Below are 27,455 nucleotides of genomic sequence, written 5' to 3' on the forward strand. Positions count from 1 at the left end.
TGCCCAATGGCTTAATGGACACGTCTGCGTCATTTTTCTAGGCAACAATAGAGAAATCATTTGCTATCATTTTCTTGGGCAAGGCAAGACTCTCCCCCCCCCCCCAATTTTCTGGCCGAATTCTGAGCTGATTTTGTGGCCTCTTGTAAATATATGAGAAGCAATGGAGAGCAAAGTTAACTTTACTTTTTATGACAGTAGATTAAACACGACAGTTTGTTCTATTGGGGCAGGGAGCACAGAGCAGGAAAGCAAATAAGTTATAAACCATAAAATGATATATAGGTAAAGTTTCCGTTAAGTCAAAGTCAACGCCTGGTGATTACACGGACACGTCTACATAATTTGCAAAACCTGCTTTTGTTTTTAGCTCGGTTTTTTTGTTTGTTTGTTTCTTTGCAGGGAAAGAAGACAGAATAGCTCCACTATATCCCCCAGTTTGGTAGCACTAGAAAGTATTGCAAAATCAGAGTTAACAGCTTCTCATCTCTCCTCTCTGCTTTTGTCAGTAGCTGAGTCATGATCACACTGCAAAGTTTGAAAATGGAAAACAAAAGAAAAGAGGATTAACTGGACAAAGCTGAGGGCAGGGAGGGGGCCGCCTAGATTCAAGGAAATAATTTGGCAGCGACATAAGGCTGAAACGCTGAAAACTGCATTTCCCAGCCCAAGGCTACAAGTCAAGGCACTCACTGATGGATCTCCATCTATCCATGGCGACAGATGGAAATGAAACAAGGAGAAGCAATCTGGAACTAAGGAGAAATTTCCTGACAGTTGAGAACTTTTAACCAGTGGAATGGCTTGCCTTCAGAAATTGTGAATGCTCCAACAATGGAAGTTTTTAAGAGACTGGACAACCACTTGTCCTGAACGGTGTAGGTTCTCCTGCTTGAGCAGGGGGCTGGACTAGAAGACCTCCAAGGTCCCATCCAACTCTTGTTATTCTATTATTTCTATTATCCTGTTAGGCATCCAAGGATGTTTTGATTTGGACTTGATGACCTCAAGGCTTCTTCTAACCCTGGGCTTGAATTCCTGGCTGTTTAAGCAGATGCTCATCTAGACTTTGGCGCCAGGCTGAATTCTATAATCCTGGAGTGGGTTTTTGTTTTTGTTCTGATCTTCCAATTATTACACGCTGCAGTACTTCCGATTCAGCATCTGGAAATTGTTGGCTCCTTTTATTCATCCCAGCCTTTCACTGCTGCACATCTGGCAGGGAAATTTCAAAGGAGGGAGAGGATACAGTGGAGTTACAGCAAAATGCTGCCACCTGCTGCAGAGAGGCGACTTCTCCATTGTGGAATGGTTCCCACCAGATTCCTATGCAGTTCCCATCCTGATGACCTTGAGAATGTCATTGAAGACTCCATGCTGGCTGGGGAATTCTGGGAGTTGAAGTCCCTAGATTTTAAAAGCTGCCAGAGGTTGGGAAGCATCGCTGTGGAGGTCTTTCTCTGCTAGGCGAAAAGTCACTAAAACAATCGTCGTGCAAACTGGGATGGTTCTGTAGCCACGGCGCCGTGTGAAATAATTCAGTGTACAACCAAATGAAAAACTTTGGATCTGAAAGAGTCTGCAGGTAAGAAACCAAACAGCCTCAAGAATACAGGTTGTCCTCAACTTACAACAGTTCATTTAGTGACTATTCAAAGTTGCAACAGCACTGAAAAAGATGACTTAGGACTGTTTTTCACACTAATGGCATCCCCAGTCAGAATTCAGATGCTTGGCAACTGACTCACTTAACAGAAAATTCGGGGCTCAGTTGTGTCGTAAGTTGAGGACTCCCTGACGGGCAATTTATTCTTGCAGGTAGAAGCCAAAGGATTCTCCCAGTCCTACCAGAGCCTCGTGTTGAAGACATGCTCCAAAGTGTTGCATTTATAAACATTCGGAAGTTTATTTAATTAAAAAAAACATCACAATCATGAACATTGTTACATTGAGTTTCCATCCTCCTGACTTCCAACACACACATTTTACTGGGCATGCTCACAACAAAGCTGCTTTTTTGTTTTTCCAAACGAGTTTTTAGTTAAAACAACCATATTTTTAAAAAAAGAAAAAGAAAAGAAGGAAGGAAGGAAGAAAGAAAGAAAGAAAGAAAAAGAATAAAGAATAACTCGGCACGCTACCATTTAACTTTTGTTTTAATGTTTCTCCACAAATGGTGAAAAATACTAAGTACAGACAAGGAATCATCATAATGTTGTGGGCCAACATTATAAATATGGAATTATAAATTTAAAACATTTTCTGGTTTAAAAAATAAATCTGGTAGTAAATGCAATCCAGCAGGAAAAAAAAGGGGAGTCGCTGGCCGCTAATAGGGCCGGTCTCTGCGGTCCTGACGGTGCTCCCCCCTGGAAGAAAGAAGGAGTCAGAACAGAGCTAAGCTCTCAAAATCCCCCAGCCCTCCGGCTTCCTTTTCTTCTCCGCCATCCCAAATTCCCACACCTACTTGTCCATCTTTCCTGGTCCTCCACGCCTGCTGCCTCGGCCTCCTAGCTGCTCCATAAGAGGTCCAGGGGGCCCCCCAGGGCCTCCTCGCCGGCCCCCTCCGAAGCCCCCACGATCCATGCCACGGCCTCCTCGGAATCCACCTCTGTCTCCGCCACGGCCGCCACGAAACATCCCTCCGGGGCCGCCACGGTCCATGAGCCCTCCTCGGCCTCCTCTCATGCCGCTGGGGCCACCCCTGCCGCGGTCACCACCTAAGCAGGAAGACAGCAGCGCTCAGTCAAGGCAGGGCCACCCGTCTCAGGAGCACCCACGGCGGGCTGGCTTCACACGGGTCAAGCTACTCGGGACACCATAAAATTGCAGATGCATTTTAAATCCCCCCCCAAAAACAGGATCCATCCACTCCCCTGTCAATGTGACAGTGGTGGGTGTGGACAGAACAGCAAGCAAACTCCCAGATGCCCAAATGCCCCGTTTCTCTCCCGTTCTCACGCTTTTGGTATATCCAAAGAGAGAAAAAGTCAAGCTGAACTGACTGAAAGCTACTCTGAGAGGTTGGGAGGATGGCTTCCAGCGAGTACATTAAAGCTGGAGGGTTTGTAGTGCTGAGATTTGTGCTAACAGATTCCAAATTAGAAGATCAGGTTTTCCTAACAGATCTTGAAATCTGAAAGAGTGGGGTTTTGTTTTGTTTTTCCAAACTAAGCAACTTTAAGGATATGTGAACTTTGAGCCCCCTCCCCTAGAATTCCAAAACCACCACAGCGGCTGGGGAATTCTGGGAGCTGGAAGTCTACACATCTCAAAGTTCCCAGTTTTGAAAAGTGCTGCTCTGAAATTGAGCTGGTTTTTCTTTTCAAAAGAGGCACAGATGATAAAAACAGAAGCTGGCAAGCGGGCAGGTTTTAAGACATCCGCTGAGGTGCTAGGGATCCCTGCTTCCAGGACAAGGAGAAAGCTTGTTCCGCTCGTCCAGGGAAAAAAGAAAGCACGCTGGAGCAAGCCTCTTCATCAGATGCAGACTTTTTGGCGATGGGGGCTGCTTCTTACACAGGGAAGTGGTGAGGGCCACAACAGAGGACATGTTACATGCAGGCTGAGCCAGGGATTGCCCATTAAAAGATAAGCATGAAGCACCAAAATACTCTTTTGTCATCACCACCATGCTATTCGTGCCCAGCTCCATATCTAATATTTAAGGCATCGGTTAGTTGAGATAAACCAACGTCCGGTTTATCCTCAGGGCACTGCTGGGCCTTTTAAGCCTAATGTTTAAAGAGTGTTTGGAGGCAAGTTGAGGCTGGCTTGGCTAGCTCAAGTAGGGAGCAACTAAGGTGGGGAAAAACAACAAAATAGGAGATTCAGTCAAGACAGACTGTGCCCAGCACCCAACTGGCTTGCTTTCCCCAGGGAATCTTAACCCTTTCTCTAGTGAGAGAAACTGGAGTCAGGGCGATCGTTCAGGTGAGATTGGCCAGAAAGCAAAAAAACAGGGCAATGAATAGTGTCGCCCTGGTTTTTAAAAAATCCTTTTAATGCCTTCAGCCCCAAACAGTCCTTTCTAGGCAGCTTTCAAATACAGGAAACCACGACGGGAGGAGCACGTAGCTGCCTATAAAAGGCCACAAGTTCCCTACAAAAATGGTCCCATCCCACCAGCAAGGCTGAGTTGTACGACCTTTTTAGGTCATCGTCGTTAAGAGAATCGCTGCGATTAAGAGAAGCGTATGGTCATTAGGCAAATCCAGCTTCCCTTGTTGACTCTGCCTACTGGGAGGGTCCCATAATGCAGAGGCCCCCAACCTTTTGGGCACCAGGGACCAGTTCCGTGGAGAGGGTTTTTTTGCAGATGGGAGGGGGCGTGGTTTAGCGTGCTGCCTACATCCCGCGGATGGGGCTTCGCTTGTCTGCGTAGACCGGTTGCTGGCATGCCACGGACCGGGGGCTGAGGACCCCTGCCATAACGGTAATCTTAAGGAGCCCAGGGCAAAGCTGCAATCAGGGTTAAATCAATACCGGTTGCCAAGGGCCCCAACATTAATTCACGTGACTGCAGGAACGCTACAAGTGGGAGGCTGAATTTGTCTAGCTGAGGAATTCTGGGAGTTGAAGTCCACCAGTCTTAAAAGTTGCCCAGATTGGAGACCGCCTGCTCCAAGTCATCAGCAGCCACACAGAGAAGTTGCTTGCGTCAACACATTGCACAGGAGATGAGAAGACACTGAGGCTCTTCCAGAACTTTCCTTACCCCGGGCCCCATAGAACCTGGCGTAGCTCTTGCAGAAGAACCCCCAGCCCCCCCCCCAATGACAGAGCAGCTTCCTCTCTACCTGGGCTCCCATCGGAGCACGCGCCCGTGGGTCGCGCTGCTAGTTACCAACAGCGGCTCCTGTTCTACTCTGTGTGGGACCATCTCCTCATGTACTGCTCCAGAAGCGTATACGCAAATGAAGGAAAAAGATACCACCTGTACAGTACCCTTACCACTATTTGTCCCGTATATGAGCCCTCTAAGTGGCAGCGGTTTTCCAAGCAAGAATCCAGGACCTTGTGAATATCACATAAGCAGAGATCAGTGTCACATATTCCGACTCCCACCCCAGCTCGCAGAGAGTCGGGACGTACCTGGTGGAGGGAAGGGCGGTGGAAGGAAGCCTTCGGGCTTTGGGGCCTTGCACTGGTTGCATTCTGTTCTCCAAGCGAAGTTCTGGTTTCCACAGCCCCTAGGAAGGACCAGGGTTCCATTGAGAGGAGAACTGTTGTGGGGAGGCCCGGCCTGACCCAGGCAGCCAAGACTTCGCTTGGCTGAAGGTCGCAAAAGGGGATCACAAAGATACTGGTCGTAAATATGAGTCAGTCGCCAAGCGTCTGAATTTTGATCGTGTGACCACGGGGACGCTGCAACGGTGGTAAGTGTGCAAATCAGCACTACGTCACTTTTTTCAGTGCCGTTCTAACTTCGGTCACTAAACGAACTGTTGTAAGTCGAGGAACACCTGTATGTCCTGCCCAAGGTGGGCAGAGGCACTAAAAAGCTGGGCAACAAACATGCCATGCAGGGATCAATTATGCTGAGAGAGAGGGCCCTGCTTTATTCCCAGCCCTTTGCGATACAGAAGCCCCAAAGCAGGCCGGAGATGCCAGGGAGGGAAGAAGAGTCAGAGGACTTACGGGTTGGGGCACTGCCAATCTCCAGCTCGGTGCTGGACATTTCCTCCACCAGAAGGGTTTCCTCGGGATCCTCGGGGCCCTCTCGGGGCAAAGCCACCGCCCCGGTCACCACCTCGGCTGCCCATACGACCCATCGGACCGCCAGGGCCACCTGGCCCTCCCGGGCCTGAAAGACAAAGCTGGTGAGTCCAAGGATGCCTCACATGCCGCTTTGTGCATGCCCGGAGACCGCACGCCCTGGGCCCCAAGGTTACCTCCACGGAGAGGTGGGGGCATGCCACGAGGCTCCCGTGGCAGGATGCCTCCTCGCAGGCTGTTCAGAGGCAGTTTCTTCCGGTTCATGGAGACCTTGAGTTTGCTGCCTTGAAACTCCTTCCCTAAAACGAAGCAGAAACGGTCTTGGTCATCCAAGCTTCAACGCTGCGTCCAAGGGGCTCGCCATGTGGACAGCTGGTAAGGAGGCCTAAGCTATTCAAATTTAAGGCAGGGTCCTCAGGGCCGTCATGCCAGCAGCAGGAGGAGGAGGAGGAATTGGGAACAGGTGCCAGACTCCAATCCCCAACACAATATTTCTCAAGCTCAGCTGTGTCAACTTCCAAGGCTGGCTGGGGAATTCTGGGAGTTGGAAGGGCACACAGCTGGAAGCTGCTGAGGTTGGGAAACACTGCCCCAACAGCATAATTGGTGGGAAGGAAGGAGCCCTCCACCAGCCAAAGCTGCAATATTCATGCCAGGCTAGTCTGAAGAGCATCAGCCAAGCTTTCTGAAGGGGGAAAAGGTGTAAAATGTCTGAACTGGCAAGAGCAGTCCCGTGTCTTCCTCAACAGAGAAAAAACAGGGATGGCTGAAAACGACAAGGAAAGGAGGGGCCCTCCACTTAGCTGACCCAGGGAAGAAATTTCCAATCCTCCCTCAGGCTGGAAGAAACCACTGTTAAGACTTTGCACAGCTAAACTCAACAGAGAGGGGCGGCCAACTCTCCACACATTGCATTCACTTAGCCATTTCTGAGGCTTCGGCAGAGCTCTGCACGTTTTTCTCTCTCTGTGAGGCAAAACATCCTTTTGTTCAAGGTTGAATCATATCAACGCATAACCCAGGCTTGCTGACTGTGGGCACTTTAAGCCAAATCCCTGCAAACTCTCAATTAAACCCTTAGTAGTGACGTGCGTGTTGCCACTAACTTACCATCCAACCATTCTATGGCTGCTTTGGCAGTGGGTGGATCGTCATAGCACACAGTCGCATCTCCTTTTGGCTTCCCAGTGTCTTTGTCAAGGTAGATGGTTATCATGGGTTGTCCAGTTCTTTTATTCATCTGGGATATGGGGGGGGGGGGAGAGAGAGAACATTTTCAGTATGCTGAAAATTTAAGTTGCAAATTCAGGCAACTGAATGTTAGGTGCGTGCAGACAGCCTTAATTTGAAACACACTGATCTCAACAACTTGCATAGCCATCTAGCACCCCAATTTAGTCTTTAAGCAAAAGGTCCAGAAACAGGCATTTATTGGAGCCAAATCTCACACACACGGCACATGACACTGAGTTTCAAAATGTTTAATAGAAAGCGATCTCGGCTCAAGTAAATAACTTAGAAAAAGGGAGAACCACATGAAGCCAGGATTTCCCCCATCAATGCCTTCAAGTTACTAGTGGCACCAAATCTCTTGGGGATCCTGTTAATATTCACCTTAACAATGCCACACTGTTTGAAGAATTCAGTCAACTCCTCTAGAGTCACATTGTCGGTCAGACCCTGCACGTACACGGAACTGTTATCAAGCTCATCATCCAGGTCTACAGGTGGGCCTGTAAACACAAATCACGCATCATCCCAAACAGCCACATCATCACGTCTTCGGACTGACTGACTGTTACTTCCTGCTTTTCCAAGGACCTTTTCCTGTGCGATCTGCCCACCAACCTTTAAACCCGGGTTGCTGTGTTCAAGTTGCTACTCTGACTTATATCAGCCAGGGAGCTACACAAGGAGACCCTCGGAATGACAAATAATAGTTAGCAAGGCTGCTTAATCTAACTCCAGCCAGCAGAGGGCAAGCCAGGTGCAAGAACAGAGCAAGTAAATGTACAAAGACCTAAAGAGCTGGAATTTTATGCAGGCTCTCTAAAAGAGACCTAACTGCTTTGCCGAGGGCTAACAAACGATACGAGAACCTCTGATCTTTTAAGCGGGGACTTCAACGTTACCTAAATCGAGATCTGGCACTTCATCCATGTGTCCTGTCGTCCGGGAGGGGGGAGAAAGAAATCACAGAAGCCATTGTTAGTGCGTGCCTTGTGAGCTCTGCCACCAACAAAACACACAGCTACCTATTTACAACCGCGATTAGATGGCATATGGGTTAAAAAAAAACCTCAAATGGACCGCACTGCAAAAAAGTTTTGCAATGCACAACCCTTAATGCTCGTGCGGCTTGCCGTTTCTCGCAGCCTTTAAACCATCACCTGATATTTACACACGTGGTTCGGGGGGGGGGGGCTTTCTTGCGTCAACCAGTGTTGCCAAAGTTTACCAAGGTTGCTTATTACAACGCCGAAGCCTCTGAAAAGTGATTCCTTCCCCAATTAGTTTCTCTCAACACCGCATCACCCTTGGTTTTTCACCCTTTTGTTCTGTACCCGTAGGTTAAAACCTTCTAGACCCAAAGGCATTGCCGGCAGTACCCATTAAAAGTTTCTGTTGCATAGGGCATTTTAACCGTTTATGAAACTAGCAAATATTAAGTTATTTATTATTATTTTTTTAATTTTTCTGGCTGCATTTTTTTTTTTAAAACACGATCCCATTGTAATGCTCAAAAACTTACCACCAGGCTTACTGAAGCCACCTCGCTCTCCAGCGCTGCTGGGGGGATAAACGAAGAAATGAAGGCCTTCCCTTTAAAAAAGCCAGTACCGCTTGGAGCCACTGGGGCTCACTGGGAGGAGGGCACTGGCTAACATATCCAAACATTGCATCTGTCTGTCTGTCTGTCTGTCATCTCGTCACTAGGCCTTTCTTCAGGGCAGCTTGTTCAAATCTCCTTTACACACGTAACACCTTTGTTTGCCTGGGGCTGGACACCACACACTTGGGCAGCGGGACTGTTCCACGGCTAATGACATTAACCATGCAATACTTCGCTAGCGGAAGCGATGGGAATTTGTTCCCCATTTTTTTTAAAAAAACAATATATATATATTTATATACAGGTACATTTGGGATAGTCCTCTCATCAACCCCCTCCTTGTTTTGCGACCGTAAAGTTGCATCCTCAGCCTCTTGCAAGAATAAACCAAATTACTGGATGGAAAACCTTTTTAAACATTAACAGTTCAAAAACAAAAAACGAAAATAAATAAATAAGTAAATAAAAAGACAGCAAAACCTAGAATACAATTCAGATGACAAGTCATTAAACCATACATTCAAGGTGTCTACTTGATTTAACAGTCTCTGTGAAAGGAGGTCTTACATAATACACCATATTCCAAGGTCTAAGGATGCAACTTTGCGTATCACAACTCCATGAAGATCAGCATCTTGTGTTTTTAACACAGGGGAGAAACATGAAATACAATTTGTGGGCAAACAAAAGCCTCCATAAGTGGGGTGATTTTTTTTTTAAAAAAGTACAAGAACGTGAATTTAAAAAAAAGGAGAGAGAACTAACCGTTAGCAAGTATTGCATCATTAACCCATAAAAAATTTAATAAACACAATTTTAAGCTGATGCATGCAGCTTTTCTTTGTTCCCAAAGTATATACCATATATGTAATCCTTCCCTTTTTAACAGATGTTTACACTTTTAATTTTACACAATTCTAGAGTTATCACACCTCCCCTCTAAGTTTCATTACCAAACATGAAATACTATATGCAGTTACCAAAGTTACAGAAGGTTTCCATTTATACAATGTACACATTTGGTTTAAAAATATTCTATGTATATATGTATATATATATATATATATTTTTTTCCTCTCCATATGGACACCGTGTCTAGTCCCACTTTTCATTATGCTGCCGGCTGAGTATTGAGTACGGGTACTTTTTAAGTACTGAAGTGTATACAAGTCTCTCACTTTGTAACCTGTAGCATATAAATGCGACAAAGCATGTTAAAAAGTTTCCATGTTTAACAGCCAGTGAAAATATAAAAATATTGAGGAAGTGACAAAGGGCATCATGTTAAGAACATCGGGCTCCTTACCTGCAGGATAGATACTAAAAGGCATCACCACACCACGAGGGAGGAACCCCGCACCCGAACTCTCGGCTGACACCACCGAGCCAGCTTTGAGGTGTGATTTTTCCACTGCCAATAGCAAGGGCAACCCCCCCCACCACTTCCAATTTTCAATTTAAGTGGCATTTTGGGCACCTGTATGAATTGGATCGGGATGCCCCGTGTCCAAAAAGGCTAGACAGAGATGAGTTTGAGATTTAAAAGAAAGGGGAGAAGAAAGAGATGTGGTGATGGCCATTTCAAGTGTCTAGGTCTATTTTAAACACATCTAGGAACACCTAATAAATGAAATCTTTTACATATAAATCTAGGGAGCCCTTTTTTCCATTCAAGTCAATCTGGAAAGGTTATTTCTTCAGTAGGTTAAGGGTCATTAACTGAACTGGTTTGGAAGTCATAAAAGCAAGTGAACGACTACAATAAAGAGTCATTGGTGTTTCAGCTATGCAGAGGGGCTCTTTGGCTTATGCACGTCATCAGACCTGATGGAGCTGGGAAGATGCCCCCCCCCATCAGAAGTGATGACAGCCGGAACCCTCTTCTTTCCCCGTCCCTTCTCCAATCGGTTTGCCCAGCGGACCCTCTGCGTAGCATGGCGTACGTGGGTAGAACACACACACACACACACACAAAAGCACCTTCAGTTAACCAAGTCCCTCCATCGACCACCGTGTCTTTTACCTTAAACCAATCGATCAACGGGCGACAAGAACGGGTGGGAAGAAACTTCCCTAATCAGATCCCGCCACAGCTGAAACTGGCGGAACTGATTTAGGGATACCCGAAGGCTCCTTTGGGGGGCTGCAACTCACATCTCTCGACTTTGGCTTCTTTGTGACTGCTTGTTTAAGGGCACGGCTGGGCATCGTTTTCAAAGCCTGCACGCGGGCAATGGCCACTCCAGAGCTGTGGGGCTTGAGGAAGGAGTGGACACCTCCGCACGGCTCTGCCACTAGCTCAGGGAGCTACTGCCAAGAGCAAACACAGCTAGAAGGAGAAAAGGCTTGGCCAGAAGCCGTGGGCACCTCAGTATGTATACCTGAACACAGCAAAAACCAGCAAGGAGCAAAGGCATAACATGCAGAGTTCTTGGAACGAGTGTGTGTGTGTGTGTGTGTTCCACCCAGAGACTGTTCAACCCACAGAGGACGGCCCCTCTGTTCAGAGTGGAAGGCAGCTGAAAGTTTCGTTAATTTGGACACCCAAATCCCTCTCATGACCCAGCCTCCCTTTGCTGCAGGGAAAATACATCCTGCGCCTATTCCCCTTAACAAGATTGTTCCATGGATTAATTAGCCATATAGCTACTTGCTATTAATAAACGTATCCTCCATGGAAGAGCCATTTTGCTCTGACATCTTTCAGCCCTTCTCGCTGCTGCGGGAGGGTAAAATCAAATTAAGGAGAGGAAGGAAGAAAAGGTTTACTCTTACCCCATTCCGCCGCGGCCTCCTCCTCCCCGCCCACCTCTGCTCACGCCTCCACGATCAAATCCCCCTCTTCCCCTGCCCCTGTTTTCAGGGCTGCTTAAGCTCCGGCTTTCTCCTGGGCCAGAAAAGCCTCCAGAGTCCTGGCCATACACACCCATGCTGCTGGGATGGTCTTGACGGAATGAACCTAAAGGAGCAATTCACACAGCATTAAGGACCTGGGCTCTGGGCCCCAACAAGCCACCCGAACGGCCCCGAGGGTTGCAGGCCAACCGTGGGAGAAGAACCTGCCGCAAATACTACCCGCTGGCTTTGATGCTTGGGTTTCACCCATCTTCAGCAATCCCATTAAATAAGCCACCCACTTTGCTACTACAGCTGAGTAAGTCCAAAGGAAACAGAGAGGTCTTTTCTGGCGCCCCCAAGGGGCACAAACTCCTAAGGGCAGAGAGTTGACTGGATCTGCTAGGACCAGACCTCTATCAGCAACCTAGCTTTTTTGTGTTCCTCTTATCAATGATTTGGAACTGGCCTAAAAAACAACAACCCTGAAACGCTGGATTTAAAGACAAGCAGAGTTTCGAAGTTGGATCTGACAGGAAAACAGATCTCTTAAGAGGGGAACAAAAGATTCAGAATGAGCCACAACCGAAACGGTGGGGGCAGCCCTTGACTTACAACTATTTGCTTCACGGTTTAACTTGTTCAATTTTTACAACGGCACTGGAAAAAAAGTGACATGACCATTTTTCACACGGCCATTGCAGCCTCCCCCAGGGTCACATGATCAAAACCCAGAGGCTTGGCAACTGACTCCTATTTATGACGGGTGCAGCGTCCTGGGGTCACGTGATCTCCCCTTTGCCATCTTCTGACACGCAAAGCCAATGGGGGAAGCCGGATTCACTTAACAGCCTTCTTACTAACTAAACAACTGCAGCGATTCACTTAACAACCATGGCAAGGTTGTAAAATGGGACAAACGCTCCCTTAACAACTCTCTCGCAAAACAAGGAGAGCTTTTATACCAGAAAGGGAGGCCTTGGACTGAGAAGGGGAGGGGAGGGGGTTACTTACTTGGCTGCCCATAGCTGCTGCTCTGCTGGCTGTACTGGCTTGGTGCCTGGCTGTAGGATCCAGTGGGAGGTGGGTAGCTGGTGGGGGGCTGCTGCCCATAGCTTTGTTGCCCGTAGCTACTCTGTTGCCCGTAGCTACTCTGCTGCCCATAGTTGCTCTGCTGGGAGTAAGTGCTCTGATCATAACTACTCGGTTGAGAAGAAGAGTAGCTGAAAAGACACAGGAAAAAAAGCTACTGGTTAAAAAAAGAAGTTTTTAAAGGGTCCTTTGCAGCTGGTCTCGCCCAAGCTGCCGGCTGCTCTTCATAAACCGACATAAAACAAAACAAAAAAAAGTCTGAGTTTGAGGCATTTTCATATTTAAAAGACGTTATGTTATTAGCAGTTCGCCACTGCTAAAAAGAACCACTTCTTTATGTGTTTCTTGCTGGGTTTCGAACTAGCCTGCGATACAAACACAGCATTATGGTTCTTTATTCTGGAAATCACTCTCCAAGACATGATCTGGGATGCCAAGGTATTTTAAATTCTGTGTCGCCAAAGGCCCGAGATGGTTTAAGCTTTAGAAGGGCCGCCAGCTTCAATGCTTCTTGTAAAAAGGTCGTCCGATCCTAGCACATTTCATCCAGCAGGAACCAAACACAGAAAGAGAGAGAAGGACAGCCTAAGAGTTTGTGAATGCTCACCTGGTTGGTGGATAGGATGGAGGCGCAGTCACTGGCTGCATTGCGTAACTTCCAGGAACCTGGTAACTGTAGTTACTCTGACCATATCCTAGGCTTGGTTGACTGTAGCCTGTTGAAGTAGACTGAGTTTGGCTGGTCTCTGAAGGCTTGGTGCCATCCTGGGGTCTAAATGGGAAATTAAGAAACAAAAGCATACTTTATACGAAGCCTTTTGGTACTGTCGCCAACACAAGAGTGAATTTTATATATGAGCTGCTTCACGTACGCATTCATGGAGACGGGGCCAGAGAAGACTGGAGAACAGGAAGGAAATAATTCGGGGGAGCATTTGAAAAACCAAGGGAAAAAGCAGAACCAATGCACGAGACAACTTTATTTAAAACCCAACCAAAATCCGTGCATTACCTCGCAGGTGTGGTGCTTGCTGGCTGCTGTCCATAGGTAGGATAGGCAGGCTGGGTGCCGTAAGCAGACGGGGCGGCATAAGAAGCCTGCGTGGTGGTGACTGTGGCAGTCGTGGTGTCATACGCAGCAGTGCCGTACCCTTGGACGGGCTGGCTATAAGCCTGAGGGGCAGCTGGGGTGGCATAACCTGCAAAGGAAGCAAAACAAATAAAACTGGGGTGCTTCTTGCCATCGGTCAAGTTGCACAGGTAGTCCTCGACTTATGACCGTAATTGCCCAATTTATGTTGCTAAGCGAGACAGGGGGATCACGTGACCCCAAAACACTGTGGCCGTTGTAAATATGCCAGTTGCCAAGCAGCTGAATATTGACCCCCTGAGCATGGGGATGCTGCAACGGTCATAAGGGTGAAAACCTTTTTTTTCACTGCATTGGTAACTTTGAACCGCCACTAAACAAAAGCACTGATGTTGCTACCTAGTTTGGGTAATGAAACATCTTCAAGAAAACCGCCCAGCTCAGAGAGCACCAAGGAGCCCTCAGACCGACGGTTGTTAAGTGAAGGACTACCTGTACAAACATACATATTATGGCGCCTGAAAATAACTTTAATCCAACATCAAGGAAGTCTTAAATTAAAGATCAGAGGATTCTCTAATCAGGATTGACTACCGTGGAGGATTCGGGGAGCTGGAAACCATGCAGCTGGAGGGTAACCAGGTTTGGGAAAGGCCAGCCAATAGATAAAATGCAAGTCACCTGACCACGGGGATGCTGCAACGGTCACAAGTCACTTTTTTCTGGGCCGTTGTAACTTTGAATGGTCACTAAGCCAACTGTTGTAAGTCGAGGACTATCTGTACTCATTTATCAATTGTAAATGTTCTTCCCTAATCTTTTTTTTTTTTTTTTTTTTTGATCTCTGAACAAGCTTTCTTCAAAAATTCATGAGAAGGGTAAAAAAAAAAAACACAACCTAAAAATGCCAAACTAAAGATGTGCAACTTCAGAAAATCTTCACAAGTAGCACAGCCCTGACCAGGCACAAAAGATTTTCCCCAAAGGGTGTTCCCCCCATTTCAGTTATGTTTTCTGCTAGCATAAATACGGTCTGCCAGACCTTCCCAGATATCCCCCCCCCCCTTTTCCCTGCATGGATTAACGTGGAAACATAAGCAATGCAGACCTGATGGGAAAGCTTCTTTTATCCGATTCTGACATAGCCTTCTGCCCAAGAATGGCATCAAGATACTACAGAATCCAAGCATTTGCAGTTTATAATGCAAGAATGCTGCGACAATGGCAGAGGTTTTACAGGCCCTCCTCTCTCCCGGCCTTCAGGAAAAGCCTTGTGACCCGGCTGTGCCTATTGCCATGGGACCCTGAAGGACAAGCGGGAGGCGGTTGGTGCAGGAACAGAGAGGGTACCGCAACCACTGCCCATTGGTGGCTCTTCAGTTTGTTGTGATTTATTTTTATAATTGTTTTTATGCCCATACGTTATATTGTTTTATTATACTGTATAACGTCTTATTATACTGTTAAGCCACCCAGCTGCCTCAAACTGCAGGATGATGGGTGGCAAATAAATTTAATAGAGTACCCTGAAATTATGAAATGTTCTGATCAAGGAGAGGACTGATTAAAGCTAATAAGGAGAGAAGCAACCTAGAATTAAGGAGAACTTTCCTAACAGCGAGGACAATTAATCAGAGAAACCATGCTACTTAGAAATGTAGTAGAAGTGTTTTCCAGTGTTTCTGCATGCGCTGAAAATTCAACTGATTTCTGCCCAGCCTTCAAAGGCAATCTTCTTGCAATATCAAAATGAAGCATTCAGATCCTGATTCTTTAACCGTGCAAGCAAAGTATTCCACGGGACATTGACAAAACACGGAAGGATACCTCTGGAGGAACAACCAATCAAATGAAACATGCAGGGATGAGAGCTGTTAACAATTGAAATATGCCTAATTATGTTGCTCACCCTTTAGTAAACTAGAAAAGCAGAGTTAACCCGAATGGTCTTTTCCCATAGCTGAGGTTTAAAGTTATTCATTTTTTAATCAGCAGCCAGAAAGAACTAATTAACAGCCCTTTTTGTAGAAACGTGGTATTTCTAAGCGGAGTTAAAATAAAAACTCCTAAAGAGTGAACACCATACATTTAGACAAAATGGACAGCATTTCCCATGCAAAATTGAGCAGGATATTCAAACCTGTACTGGTCCCTTCTACTGTGGAAAGCACGAGACAAAAAGTAGAGGGCATTTCATCAGAACAAACAAGCACGCTTTAAACTCACTTCCTCGAAACAATAGAAAAATCTAGCATCTCAGAACACCCAGGAATGTTAATTCATAAGTGGCCTCCCCCCCCCCGTCTTCAGAAGTGTTTCAATTATATGAAAACTAGCACCCTCAATCTTTCTTAGTGGCCAATTAATCCACGGCATCGTTCTCTCCCCCATCCAGAATAAATAAATACAGGTAGTCCTCGACATACAGCCAGAATTTTTTTGTCGCTAAGCGAGACATCTGGCTAAGTAAAAATTTCCCCATTTCACGACCTTCCTTGCCCATTGTTGAGTTGATCCCTGCAGTTATTAAGCTAGTAACACGGTTGTTAAGTGAATCCGGGCTTCCCCGTTGACTTTGCTTCTCAGGTCGCCGGGGATATTGCACCCGTCATACATGTGAGTCACTTGCCAAGCGCCTGAATTTTGATCGCGAGACCATGGGGATGCTTCGATGGTCGTTAAGTGTGAAAAACGGTCATCAGTCACTTTTTTCAGTGCCATTGTAACTTCGGACGGTCACTAAACGAACTGCTGCTAAGTCAAGGACTACTTGTACTAGAGGGACTGAAGGCAGATGTGCTCACCGGTTGGAGGCTGCCCGTAAGAACTGGCATATGCAGTTTGCCCGTAAGTAGCTGTGGTCTGAGGCTGGGTATAGCTGGCATCAGTGGGCTGTCCATACGTGCCATAGCTTTGCTGTCCGTAGGCCTGCCAGCAAGAAGAAATGTTTTAAAACTGTGCCATGAGAGAGCAGATGTAATTCTATGCGCAGGCATGTGAGAGGTTACATCCTCCCATTTCCTACTTTGAAATATCCTCCAGTCAGGCAGACCAAGGGAATAATCTTCCCAAGATTACAAAACTCGAGGGAAGAAGAATAAGAGGTATACAGCTGGTGGTCAAGATGAAGAAGTACTGTTTTGCCAGGAGAATGTCAGAGGAAAAAAATCAATTATGGCTCATTAGCAGACAGTTCAAATTAATAATAAAATGCATTTCATCTAGCACAGAACTAACGTTTAGCAAAATGAAGTTACCTTCAGCTAAGTCATCTATCGTTACTTTTCTCTACCCTAAAGCTCCCCAAATGTTCTGTCATTTTCTCTTGACTCTGTAGCACAATGCCTATGGAGGTTCTCAGTCATCCAAGTCATGGTTGTCCCAGAGGTGCTTTTTTGCAAAAGGCACCTGGACTTTTTTTTTGGGGGGGGGGTGTCCCCTTCCTTTGAAAACATTTTGATTCTCATCCCAAAAGCTTACATGAACTGAAGGAGCTTCTTGGATGAGAAGGGAAAACCCAAGAAAGTCCAGTTGCCTTTTGCAAAAAGCATTTTTGGGACGTCTGCAGCAAATTGTGTGTGTTTTTTTCAAATACTTAAGTATTACACAAAATCTTGCTTGTAAACAGCATGTCTGTATAAACACCTTTGTATCCGCACAGTTTGATGAAGAATATTCCCAATAAGTATGTATGGGAATGCAGCTTCAAAAATATGCCTTATGGTAAATATGGGAAAGAGATTAAATTGCTACTTCCTGTGTTATCACTGTTAGTTGCTCTTCAGGGGCACTTCAGTTAATTTTAGCATTGTTAGCTATTCTATATTCCATGTATGATAAAATCTACTTTCAACAAAAGAGAATCTCTGCAACTTAATAGAAATGTGGAGTCCTTGGTTCTGAGTTTATCTGCTTGTAGATGTTTCATTACCCAGCTAGGTAACATCATCAGCCAAGTTGGGTAATGAAATATCTGCAAGCAAACAATCAAACAAATAAACACAGAGAGCACCAAGGACTACACAAAACCTTGCTTAAAAAGAACACTTCAATCAGGGGAGAAGTGGCTTTTACAGAAAAGCTTGCCAACACTTTTCATGGGCTTTTGACATTTTCTTTCTTAAGACTGCCACTACAAAGTGGCATTTTTGTGAATAGAGATGAGGCAGGCTTTCTGATTTAATAGCTTCCTGCTTGCTTTTTTAATCTAGCACAATGTGTAAAAGCTTCAAATTGGTCAGAGATTCTATTGTTATCACAGTGGTTGTATTTTACCTGGGTAGTCTGTGCATATCCTTGAGCTGGCTGAGCTGCATATGCTGCATAGCTATGAAAAGAAGACAAGATATTTGAAGGTTTATAAAACAAAACAAAAAAAACATGGTTTAAAAAGGAGTAAAATGCATTGCTACAGATGTAAAGTAAAAAAAGCAAAACTCTTCATGCCAACTCTGCAATATCAAAGAATATTTCAGAATAGAATATTTTAGAATGAGAACGTTTTAGAACTCTAATCCAAGTTTTCTTTATGTAACATTACTATATATAGAGAGAGAAACTCACCCCTGTTGGGCAGCTGCTTGACTGTAGGTGCTATAATCTGCAGATGTTAAGAAGAGAAAATCAAGAATAAGAAAAAAAAATTACTATAAAACGAACTCAATCTAAAATCTAGTCTTTTCAAAGTAAATGTATTAAGAACTCCTGAGAAGAAAGAGCTTGTGCTAATATTCATCAGAAGATGGACCAATTAAAAGAATTACCATTGTGGAAGCAATATCCAAGCAGCTTTTATGTAGTGCAATCAGAGTGTAGTTTTGGTTTTTATGTGAAGTTTCACTTTACAACTTTTGGTGCTCATTTGTGTACTGGGCCCACAGACTGGGGACCCTGCTCTACACATACTATTTTCAATTTTTTTTTCCTGCTTTATCAAGTAAAATGTTTTCTAATCAACAGTAAAATCATTATTACATTTGTTTGCTTTTCATTTTCCATAAGGAGTATTACTGTATTTTATACAGTTCAACAGCATTCAAAATGGAATCTTTAAAGAATTAAAAGCTGCTTTTTTGCAATACCATACTAAAATATACATGTGTATGTATGCTGTAAGCAGGTAACCTTCACAAGCATCTTATAATTCTTTAAGTCTCAGTGAGGGAAGAAACTAAACAAATCTTACGCCCTAAGTCTCCAACTGGAACTAACAGACCTTTCTAAGCCTACTCACTAACAGAGTGCAGTGGCTTATTTCCAAATGTACTATTGATCTTGACTTTCTAAATTGCAGAGTTGTGACTGGATTATGTTCTATACGCACATATTTGAACTGCCTTTTTTTGTGCCCGCAGGACAAATTTCAGAAGCCATTATCAGCTGCAGCAAGAGTAAACAAGTTCCCACACCTTGTAACTTAGCAAATTATACTCTTTTATAAACTAGATGTAACTTCAGGAGATGTAAATTGCTACCACTGGTTACTTGGAGCAACAAAACTGGGAAAAAAGGCATTGCTAAGAATATTTTAAGAACAATCTATTTCCTTGGTTAAAAATGAAGTTTCATTTTAACACATCTGCTTCCTTTATAAAAATACTTTATAAATTTGGTTGGCTGTCTTGTATTTTAGAATGATCCATCTATATTGCTCATTTCCTTGCAAACCATGTTCAATAATGCAGAAATGCAGAATGGAAAACATCAGTCAGCTCTGGCATAAAATGAAAGCAGTAAAATCAAAATCCAACCCTCTAAATTACTCTAACTTTTAAAATGCACAGATTTCAACTCCCATGCTGCCTAGGGTATTCTGGGAGTTGAAGTCCACCCGTCTTAAAATGGCCGAGTTTGAGAAACACTGAAATAGAACAGAATAACAACTTTATTGTCATTTTAAATGTGCACTGATCAACATACATTAAAATGAGATTTCGTTGCATACAGTTCTCAAAACGGTCACCACCTCCAAATATTTATTGCCATGCCTAAACATGACAATAAATACACAATGCATATATCCGCATACACACACATGTAAGTAAGGAATAAGGGCATAAAGGGGAGGAAAGCAAGAGGTAAAAAGTATAATCAGAGGCAAAGCTAAAAGAATAGAAGTATTAAAAAACGGGAAGGAAAGAAAGAAGAAAGGAAGGCCGCCTAGGCCGTAGGTGAAAGCGAGGAAGAGGTTTAAAACGTACAACGTGGCGTCCAAAGGGGGGAAATAAAGTCACCCAGTGGAGTAAATAAAAGTGTATGGGGGGGGGGAAATGGCGCCGCTGTTCCACCCTCCGCCTCTCCCCCCACCGCGCGCCGCCGTTCAATAGAGCGAGTAGGCCCGGCGGCAGCGCCTCGCTGCGCATGCGCTCTCCGTAACTAGGGCCCACGCCTGCGCACTTCGCAGGCGGCCCGGCCGCTCCTCCCCCCGCCTTGGCCCCCTCAACGGCCGCCCCGGCCGACCTTCGGCCCCGGTCCGGCCCCAGCCTGCGCTCGGGAGCGGTGGACTTTCTCCAGAAGGAGGCGATGCCGCGACTTCTCGTTGCCGCCCACTTCTACCGGCGCCCTCACGGCTTTTTTTTTTTTTTTGGCCTTCTTCCCTCCCCCTGTCTAGGCCCCGGACGATTCGCCTCACCCGTCGACGCCATCGCTCGGTCGCGCTCCCCTCCGCTGTCTCCTCCGCCGCCTCTTAGTTGTCTCGCTTCGGCGTCGTCAGCGTCGTTTCTCCGCCTCCTCCCTCCTCGCTAACGTCCTCCCGGTCTTTCTGCAGCCCACGACTGCGCAGGCGCGAGGTTTTCCCCAGCAAGAGACGCTACCACTGCGCGGCGGAGAGGAGGGGGGCGCCGCCGTCGCGCTTCTCCTCCCGTTCCTGCGCTTCCCTTGCCGAAAAACCCCGAGGACTCCGAAGAAGAGAGAAGGGTAAGACGAGGAGAAAGGCGCTAAGGGCAGCCAGAAGGACAGAGCGGCGTTGTGGCTCTTTCCTTCCGCTTGGGTGCACCCCCGTGCCAGGAGTAGAATGGTACCGTCTGTGTGCTCCTTAGGGATCCTCGCGCAAGAGGCGGAAGGGTCGGAAAACGCGGAGGGGTCTGGCGAAGGAACTGGGTTAAGGTGGCGGTGGATGATGGGAAGGGTCGTAGCTTATTCAGTTTGTACAGCCTATCCGCGATGATGTAAAAAGGGAAGGGCAGGCGTCGACCACGTGGTCCTTTCCTGAGTGCCTGGCTTTGGATTTTAACTAGAAAGACGAATTAGAGAGAAAGGAACGTGATGTGTAATTTTGAATATACATTAGCAAGATTGAGTGATTAACATATTGTTTATGATGATTAACCATTTGCTATTATTGTTTGTTAAACGCAGGAACCTAGACATTACGCTGTTTGCTAAATATTGAGAATTACTTGGAAAGACCCCAACCCTAGCCTTAATCCCAACCCTGACCCCACCTTATTCCTAACCCCATAAAAACTAATAAAATCTATACAAAAAAAGAAGAAGAATGGGGTCCAGCAGGCTCTTTGCAGCCCTGGGCAAAGGCTGGGTTTTCCAACGGCTGGACTGGTGTGCTTAAATTCCCCCCTCTCTCCTCCTCCTCCCCCTACCCAGCATCACCTTGCCTGCTTCCTCCTCTTTAGAGACGCTCCTCCGCCATTCCCACATGTGCTAGCGGGCCCTGCCTGGAACAGCTGCTGGCATGTCCAAAATGGCTGCAGGCCGGCCCTCTCCAAGCTAGCCAGCCCGGGGCAGCCCCCAGCCCTGCCTTTAGCAGCCGTTCTTGAGCAGGGTGAAATCAATGGGAAGAAAGGGGAAGGGGGGGGGGTGCAAATCTTCCTGTTTTCGCAAGCCAGGCTGCCTTGCTGCAAAAAAAGGGGGACGTCTCGGAATGGCAGCTGCGAAGCCAAGAGTGGGTGGGCTTTAATTGAATTTGAGAGGTTTTAATTGCCGGTGGGCGAGTGAGCGAGTGATGTGGCTCAGAGGCAGCTTTGGCCGACAGATAAGAAGCCAATCCGTCTGAGATCTGTTTAATCTGGTTTTCTGGGAACTCCCCAAGCTGTCCTTCCCACGCTGTTACCTGTTGCAGGTAAACTGCTTTTGAACGTGGGGAATTCAAAAAGATCACGTTTCACCTTTTTCCAGATAGTCCCTGAGTTACGACCACAATCGAGCCCAACTTTATGTTGCTAAGTGAGACATTTGTTAAGTGAGTGTTGCCCCACTTTGCAACCGAGTCAGAATCAGAATAGAGCTGGAAGGGACGTTGGAGGTCTTCTAGTCCAGCCCCCTGCTCAAGCAGGAGACCCAGTTCTTAATATGAGTCAGTTGCCAAAGGGATACTGCAACTGTCATTAAGTGTGAAAAGCGGCTGTGTCACTTTTTTCAGTGCCATTGTAACTTTGAACGGTCACTAAACAAATGGTTATAAGTCGAGGCGTGCCTGTAATGATCTCAGCCCAGACCACAGGATTGAACTTTTGATATTTACCCAGAAAATCAAAGTATCTCCCTGGCTGGGAGGCGGTCACGATGATTGCCCTTGTTCTTTGCAGGATAGAGATGATAATCCGAACCGGGTCCTTCCTCCTTCTGTGTAGCGCCCATTTTATGAGCTTTATTGGGAATAAAAAGTCTCAGTGAGCGGTTGGACTGCTCCCTTCAATTAATAATAGCCCTCTCTTCTCCTAGGGGCATGCTAATCCCCAGGCTGAGGTGGGTCCGGCATCTCCCCATCGCTTCCTCTGTCTTGATGCTGCTTCTCAGCGTCTTCTGGGGGACTGGAATTGGAGACCATTTCGTCTTATCACCCAGCTTGCTAAGCAGCCCTCTGCAAGGTTGGTCGCCATCTTTGAAACTTCCCCTGTTGAACCAAGATGGCTTTCCTCACTCGGCACTAGTGCAGCCGGCTAGGGATCATGGGGTGTCTCGTGCTTGAGTGGCTGCCTGGCTAGGGTCTTCTGGGAGTTGAAGTCCATAGGTCTTAAAAGTTGCCAAGGTTGGACATCCCTATTATAAAGACTTAGTTCCTCTTTGAGTTTTAATGATTTTTCTCAGAATGATTGACCAAATTAACCACAATCTACTTCTGGGTCCACGGAGCACCTCAAATGGGGTCTTACCAATGCCATGAAAATGAACAGAAAAGGACGCGGTTAACAGCACGAGGTCTCTTCTCTTGCAGCCTTCCGCCTAGTCACGTACTGCCTGGGCCACGCCAACGCCCCCCTCCTGGCCGCCAGCTTACTTTTCTTCCCACCGCTGAGCTGGCGCCTCGAGCTGCAGCAAGGAACCCTCTGCTACCTCCGGACCACTGCGCTCTCTGCTGCCGTCTCAGCCCTGGTCTACCTGTTCCTGGCTGGACTCTGGGGCATCGAAGCCCAGACCACCATCAGCGGCTACATCCCTGTCCACCTGGCTCTGCTGGGGTGCCACGGAAGGCGCTCAGGGTGGCTGCCCGTGGCTCTGTCGGCCGGTTTGCTGTTCGGCCTCGGGGAGATCCTGTCCCCACGTTCTCCCTTCCTCCTGCACCTCTCTGGGCTGCTGACAGGCCTGGCCTGTATCCTTTCCAAACAGGTGGGCTTTGAGGCTGGGAAATGGAAAGAGAAGGGCCCTCTCTATGACCCATATGGGAAGGGCCATTCTAGGACTCCTGTGGCCCCCGAATCATTGGCAGCCCTCCCAGAGTTTAAAAGGATTTGTTGATGGTTCTTTTGGTAAAAGGGAAAAAAAACACATTTTTTTTTTCAAGAGCTCTAAAGGATAGCGGCCCCTTGTTTGCCAGCATCTCTTCTGGGTAGTCCTCGACTTACAGCCACAATTGAGCCCGAAGTTTTTGTTGCTAAGCAGTTGTCTTGGCCCGTTTTACGACCTTTCTTGCCAAGCTATTGAGTGAATCACTCTTGTTAAGTTAGTAATCCAGTTGTTAAGTGAATCCGGCTTCCCCATTGGCTTTGCTTATCAGAAGGTCACAAAAGGGGATACCAAGACCGTCATAAATGTGAGTCACTTGCCAGGTGTCTGAATTTTGACCACAGGGAGGCTGCAACGGTCGTAAGTGTGAAAAACGGTCCCAAATCCCTTTTTTTCAGTGCCATTCTAATTTAGAATGGTCACTAAACGAGCTGTTGTAAGTTGAGGACTCTGCCTGTCTTGTAGGTAAAAAGTTGGGAGGGGGAGTTGGAACCAGTTCATGGCTTTAAAAAGAGGCACCAAACTGATAAATGGACTTTCTGCTTTAAAGAAACCGGACCACACTTTGAAAGGACTGGTAAGCGTGCTGGCGCTGCGGGCATGGCAGCCATTGCATGTTCACTGCGCCTTGAAGCCTCACTTCCCCTCCTGCTCAGGATGATGGGTCCTGAGCTGCTGTAACTGCTGCCTCTGCGGTGGCTGTCCAAAAACCCGGCTTTCTTCAGTGAAACAGGACAACCATTTGACTGGGCTGGAATAAGATCTCCTGCCTTGACCAGGGGGGGTTGGACTAGAAGACCTCTGAAGTCCCTTTCAGGCCTATGATGACTTTTATGAGTCTGTGATTGTCCTTAATGCCTCAGACTGTGCTGGGACATCGTCCAGGAGACGCCTGGAAAGGCTGCAAGAGTGGATCCCGAGCTGCAGCCACCTCAGAAGGACTTTTTCTCACTTAATCAGGCCCTCCACATCCGGCAGCCTCCCATTTACAGTCAGGAAAGAAAGGTATCTTTTGTGTAAAGTTGTGCTCCTACAACAGCGTTTCCTACCTCAGGAACTCTTTAAGATACGTGGATTTCAACCCCCAGAATTCCCCAACCAGCCAGAAAGGAAAGGTATTGTTGGAATGAGACGGAGAAATTTGCTCCCCCTCAGAAACTCTTTAAAATACGTCGAGTTACTGAGGGGGGAAGCACCCCCTTGTTCCACTGGGTATTTTGATCGGCCTTGGGATAAAGGATGCCTGTCGGACTGGGAAGGGGAGAGAGATCTCATCATGCTTTCCTTCCAAAGAGGTTTTCCTTGGCTCTGATAGATCTGAAAAAAAGAGCCATTTCATCCTCGGTGCAGCCGGCAGTTTCTCGGATGCACAGAGCAAGAGTCTGGCAACTTTAAGACTTGTGGACTTCAACTCCCAGCATTCCTGAGCCAGCCATGCAAAAACCAACTGCATTGAAGCATGCAGGGATGAGCCTGTGCACGCATGCCGTGTTCTGCATTCACACATCACCATTTTGGGTGCAGAAGAGTTGGGCCTTCTAGGACTGCTGAACTGCAACTCCCAGCGGCCCTTGTCGCTCACCTTGCTAGCTAGGGAGTTGTGGCATTGTAACTGTCACAATCCCAAGTTGCCCAGTTCTCATCTTAATAGACAATTAGCCCAATTAGACTCACTTCGTCCCCCTTGGCTTGTTTCTTCTCTCCTGTCTTCCAGAATTCCTGCTCAGGAGATGTTTCCACCTGACCTGGTAGGGACAGTTGCTGTCCAGATTCTGTCTCCTCCTCCATCTTGGGCTGATGAAAGGGTAGCCCGGGAGTCCCAGCATCCCTTCTCAGACCCCCAAGAGTCTTTGGGCACCCCCTTCTTTTCTCTCCCGGATTTCCTGACGGAGGAAGAGCAAATACAAGCAGGAATCCGGGCTTCCCTGCAAGACAGAAGTGAGGAGGAAGTGAAGCTGCACAAATCTTCTGTTTCTTCCCTCCGGTAAGTCCTTGGGAGAAAATCGGGTGCGGGCAGAGCCGCGTAGAACCTCCAGCTGCAGGAGTAGTGTATCCGTAAGTGCAAAACCCTGGGAACAAATTTTGCTCGGCCAAAAAAAGGTAGCAAAAGTTCATCCCATGACCCTGGGACACCGCAACCGTCATAAATATGAGGGTCAGTTGCCAAGCGTCTCTGAGTTTTGATCCCGTGACCGTGGGGACGCTGCAACCGTCGTAGGTGTGCAAAACGGTCCCAAGTCACTTTTTTCAATGCCGTTGTATCTTCGAAGAGTCACTAAATGAACTGTTGTAAGGAGAGGACTACCTGTATATTTATACTTATGCACGTCATTGTTTTAATCCGGCAAGATTCTTTCTGTAGGTAAACCACAATAAACGACAGTACTCAGAAGTAACGCCGCCCATTGTTCTTATTTTGTAGGCCTGACAGTCCGGCCTCTGACACCCCTTTGTGCCTTCTTCTCTTTGCCCCCCTCCCAGGCTCCAGCAGCTGCAGAAGATGGGCTTCCCAACGGAAGAGGCCGTGATCGCTCTGGCGGCCACCAGCCACGTGGAAGGAGCCGTCTCTCTACTGATCGGAGGCCACGTCGGGGACAAAGCCATGGTGATGGCAGAGAACCGCTCGGGGCCTCCCACACAGCCTCAGTCAACCCTCAACCCGTGAGATTGACCGCTGGCATTTGGGCAGAACTTCTGTCATACCGGGCAGAAACGGGAGCGGCCACGAATGCCACAAAACAGAGGGATGTCTTGCAAAATCGAAGCTGGCTTTTTGCAGGAGCATGAAAAGGCTTCAGATTGGCTTCAAAGTCTCCGGGGAAGAGACGCAGGTTCATCTGTGCCTTCCTGGAAGGCAGCAAGGAGTTGAGGGGTGGCAGGTGGCCACCCAGGATGCCTTTCCAGACGGGAGTTGCAGTTTGTCTGCTTGCAATTCCTTTTTCCACCCTGGACATGAATGAATGGAGCAAAAAAAAAAACAAGCCCCACCCCAAAGTTGCATGCAACAGGAACAAAAGTGCAGGAACCCAATGCAGCTTTTGCCAAGCGTATCCACCCGTTCTAGGCCAGCGGCCCCCAACCTGTTGGGCACCAGGGACCGGTTTAAAAGGCGGGGTGCAAGAGTGAGCCTAGGCGATCCCAAGGGAGACATCCAGGAAAAGATGCCCTGTGTTAGGTGTGCAAGGATACCACTAATATTTATAAACTCAGATGAAATAGAGACAGGCATGAAGAGGCACAAAGGCTATTCTTTAAACAGAAGAAAAAAATTTTTTTTTTACTCTCCCTCAAAATTGTTGACAGATGCTGGAGGACCAGCTAGCAATCCTTGCTTCGCCACCATCCCTCCCGAACAAATCTTTCCCAAAAATAATAAAAGAAGACTATTACAAGAAAAGACACAAATTTCAAAAAGTTGGGATAATAAATAAAGACTCCCCTCTTAATCCCGTGTAAGTTTTTTTTTTTTTTTTGTGGATCCTGGTTTCTTTCCACAAAATGCCCAGAATTTGGGCAACAATCTGTCGGTTTATCCACCAAATATCACAAGATTCTTTCTCATCTGATTCCCAAAACTTTCAAAATCCCTGCTCCTAGGCAATACGGGTGGGGAGGCTCCCGATTCTGCTCAGCTACTGTGTGTGTTTGTGTGTGTGTGTGTGTGTGTGTGTGACCAGAATGACTGAATTCCCAGTCCATCCATTTGCGGTATTTCTCAACCTTGGGAACTTTTAAGACGTGGACTTCGATTCCTAGAATTCCCCAGCCAGCCAAGTCTTAAAATTCCCAGGATTGAGAAATCCTGCTTTATAGCAATAGCACTTAGACTTATATACCGCTTCAAAGTGCTTTACAGCCTTCTCCAAGCGGCTTACAGAGTCAGCCTCTTGCCCACAACAATCTGGGTCCTCATTTTACTAACCTCAGAAGGATGGAAGGCTGAGTCAACCTTGAGCTGGCCAGGATCGAACTCCTGGCAGTGAGTTAGTCTGCAGTACTGCATTCTGACCACTGTGCCACCAGGGCTCTTAGGCAGAATGGCTGGGGTTTGTTTTGAAGTGAAAAGGGAGGGGGGGCAATCCAATTTTGAAGAAAGATAAAATTAAGGTTCAAAGCGAGAGCAGTGCTGCGAGAGAGGAATCATCTTGGCATCCTGAGCTGCTGAACGCATGCCGGAGAGATGCCACCACGCGTGCTGACCCATCC

The 27,455-nt window shown here is 46.9% G+C and overlaps 2 protein-coding genes across 9 annotated transcripts; one reads left to right on the plus strand and one right to left on the minus strand.

The window, feature by feature from the left end:
- Positions 1–1,881: 1,881 nt before the first annotated feature.
- EWSR1 (EWS RNA binding protein 1) lies at positions 1,882–20,339 on the minus strand. 8 transcript variants are annotated; one of them, XM_039332705.1, is made up of 19 exons: positions 20,200–20,339; positions 18,132–18,168; positions 17,844–17,895; positions 16,373–16,496; positions 15,709–15,726; positions 13,491–13,677; positions 13,086–13,250; positions 12,401–12,609; positions 11,327–11,510; positions 8,471–8,505; positions 7,851–7,883; positions 7,333–7,451; positions 6,829–6,958; positions 5,895–6,017; positions 5,641–5,806; positions 5,095–5,192; positions 4,954–5,016; positions 2,468–2,720; positions 1,882–2,369 (listed from the first exon to the last, which is right to left on the minus strand). In XM_039332705.1, the coding sequence occupies exons 1-19, from the start codon at positions 20,210–20,212 to the stop codon at positions 2,330–2,332; spliced, it is 2,049 nt and encodes a 682-aa protein (XP_039188639.1). In that variant the 5' UTR covers positions 20,213–20,339; the 3' UTR covers positions 1,882–2,329. The 8 variants fall into 8 exon arrangements, with proteins under 8 accessions (XP_039188639.1, XP_039188638.1, XP_039188642.1 ...); XM_039332704.1 differs by having other exon boundaries at positions 8,471–8,508; XM_039332708.1 differs by lacking the exon at positions 15,709–15,726.
- On the plus strand, positions 20,258–26,695 carry RHBDD3 (rhomboid domain containing 3; the record flags this gene model as incomplete). Its single annotated transcript, XM_039332517.1, has 6 exons — positions 20,258–20,483; positions 22,741–23,132; positions 23,715–23,826; positions 24,113–24,254; positions 24,964–25,233; positions 25,731–26,695. Coding segments are annotated over 6 exons (1,326 nt in total), but the record flags the coding sequence as incomplete, so codon positions are not given.
- Between the last annotated feature and the right edge of the window lie 760 nt (positions 26,696–27,455).

The sequence above is a fragment of the Crotalus tigris genome, unplaced genomic scaffold (assembly GCF_016545835.1).
Source record: "Crotalus tigris isolate CLP2741 ecotype Arizona unplaced genomic scaffold, ASM1654583v1 scf7180000024461.5605484, whole genome shotgun sequence".
NCBI lineage: Eukaryota > Metazoa > Chordata > Lepidosauria > Squamata > Viperidae > Crotalus > Crotalus tigris.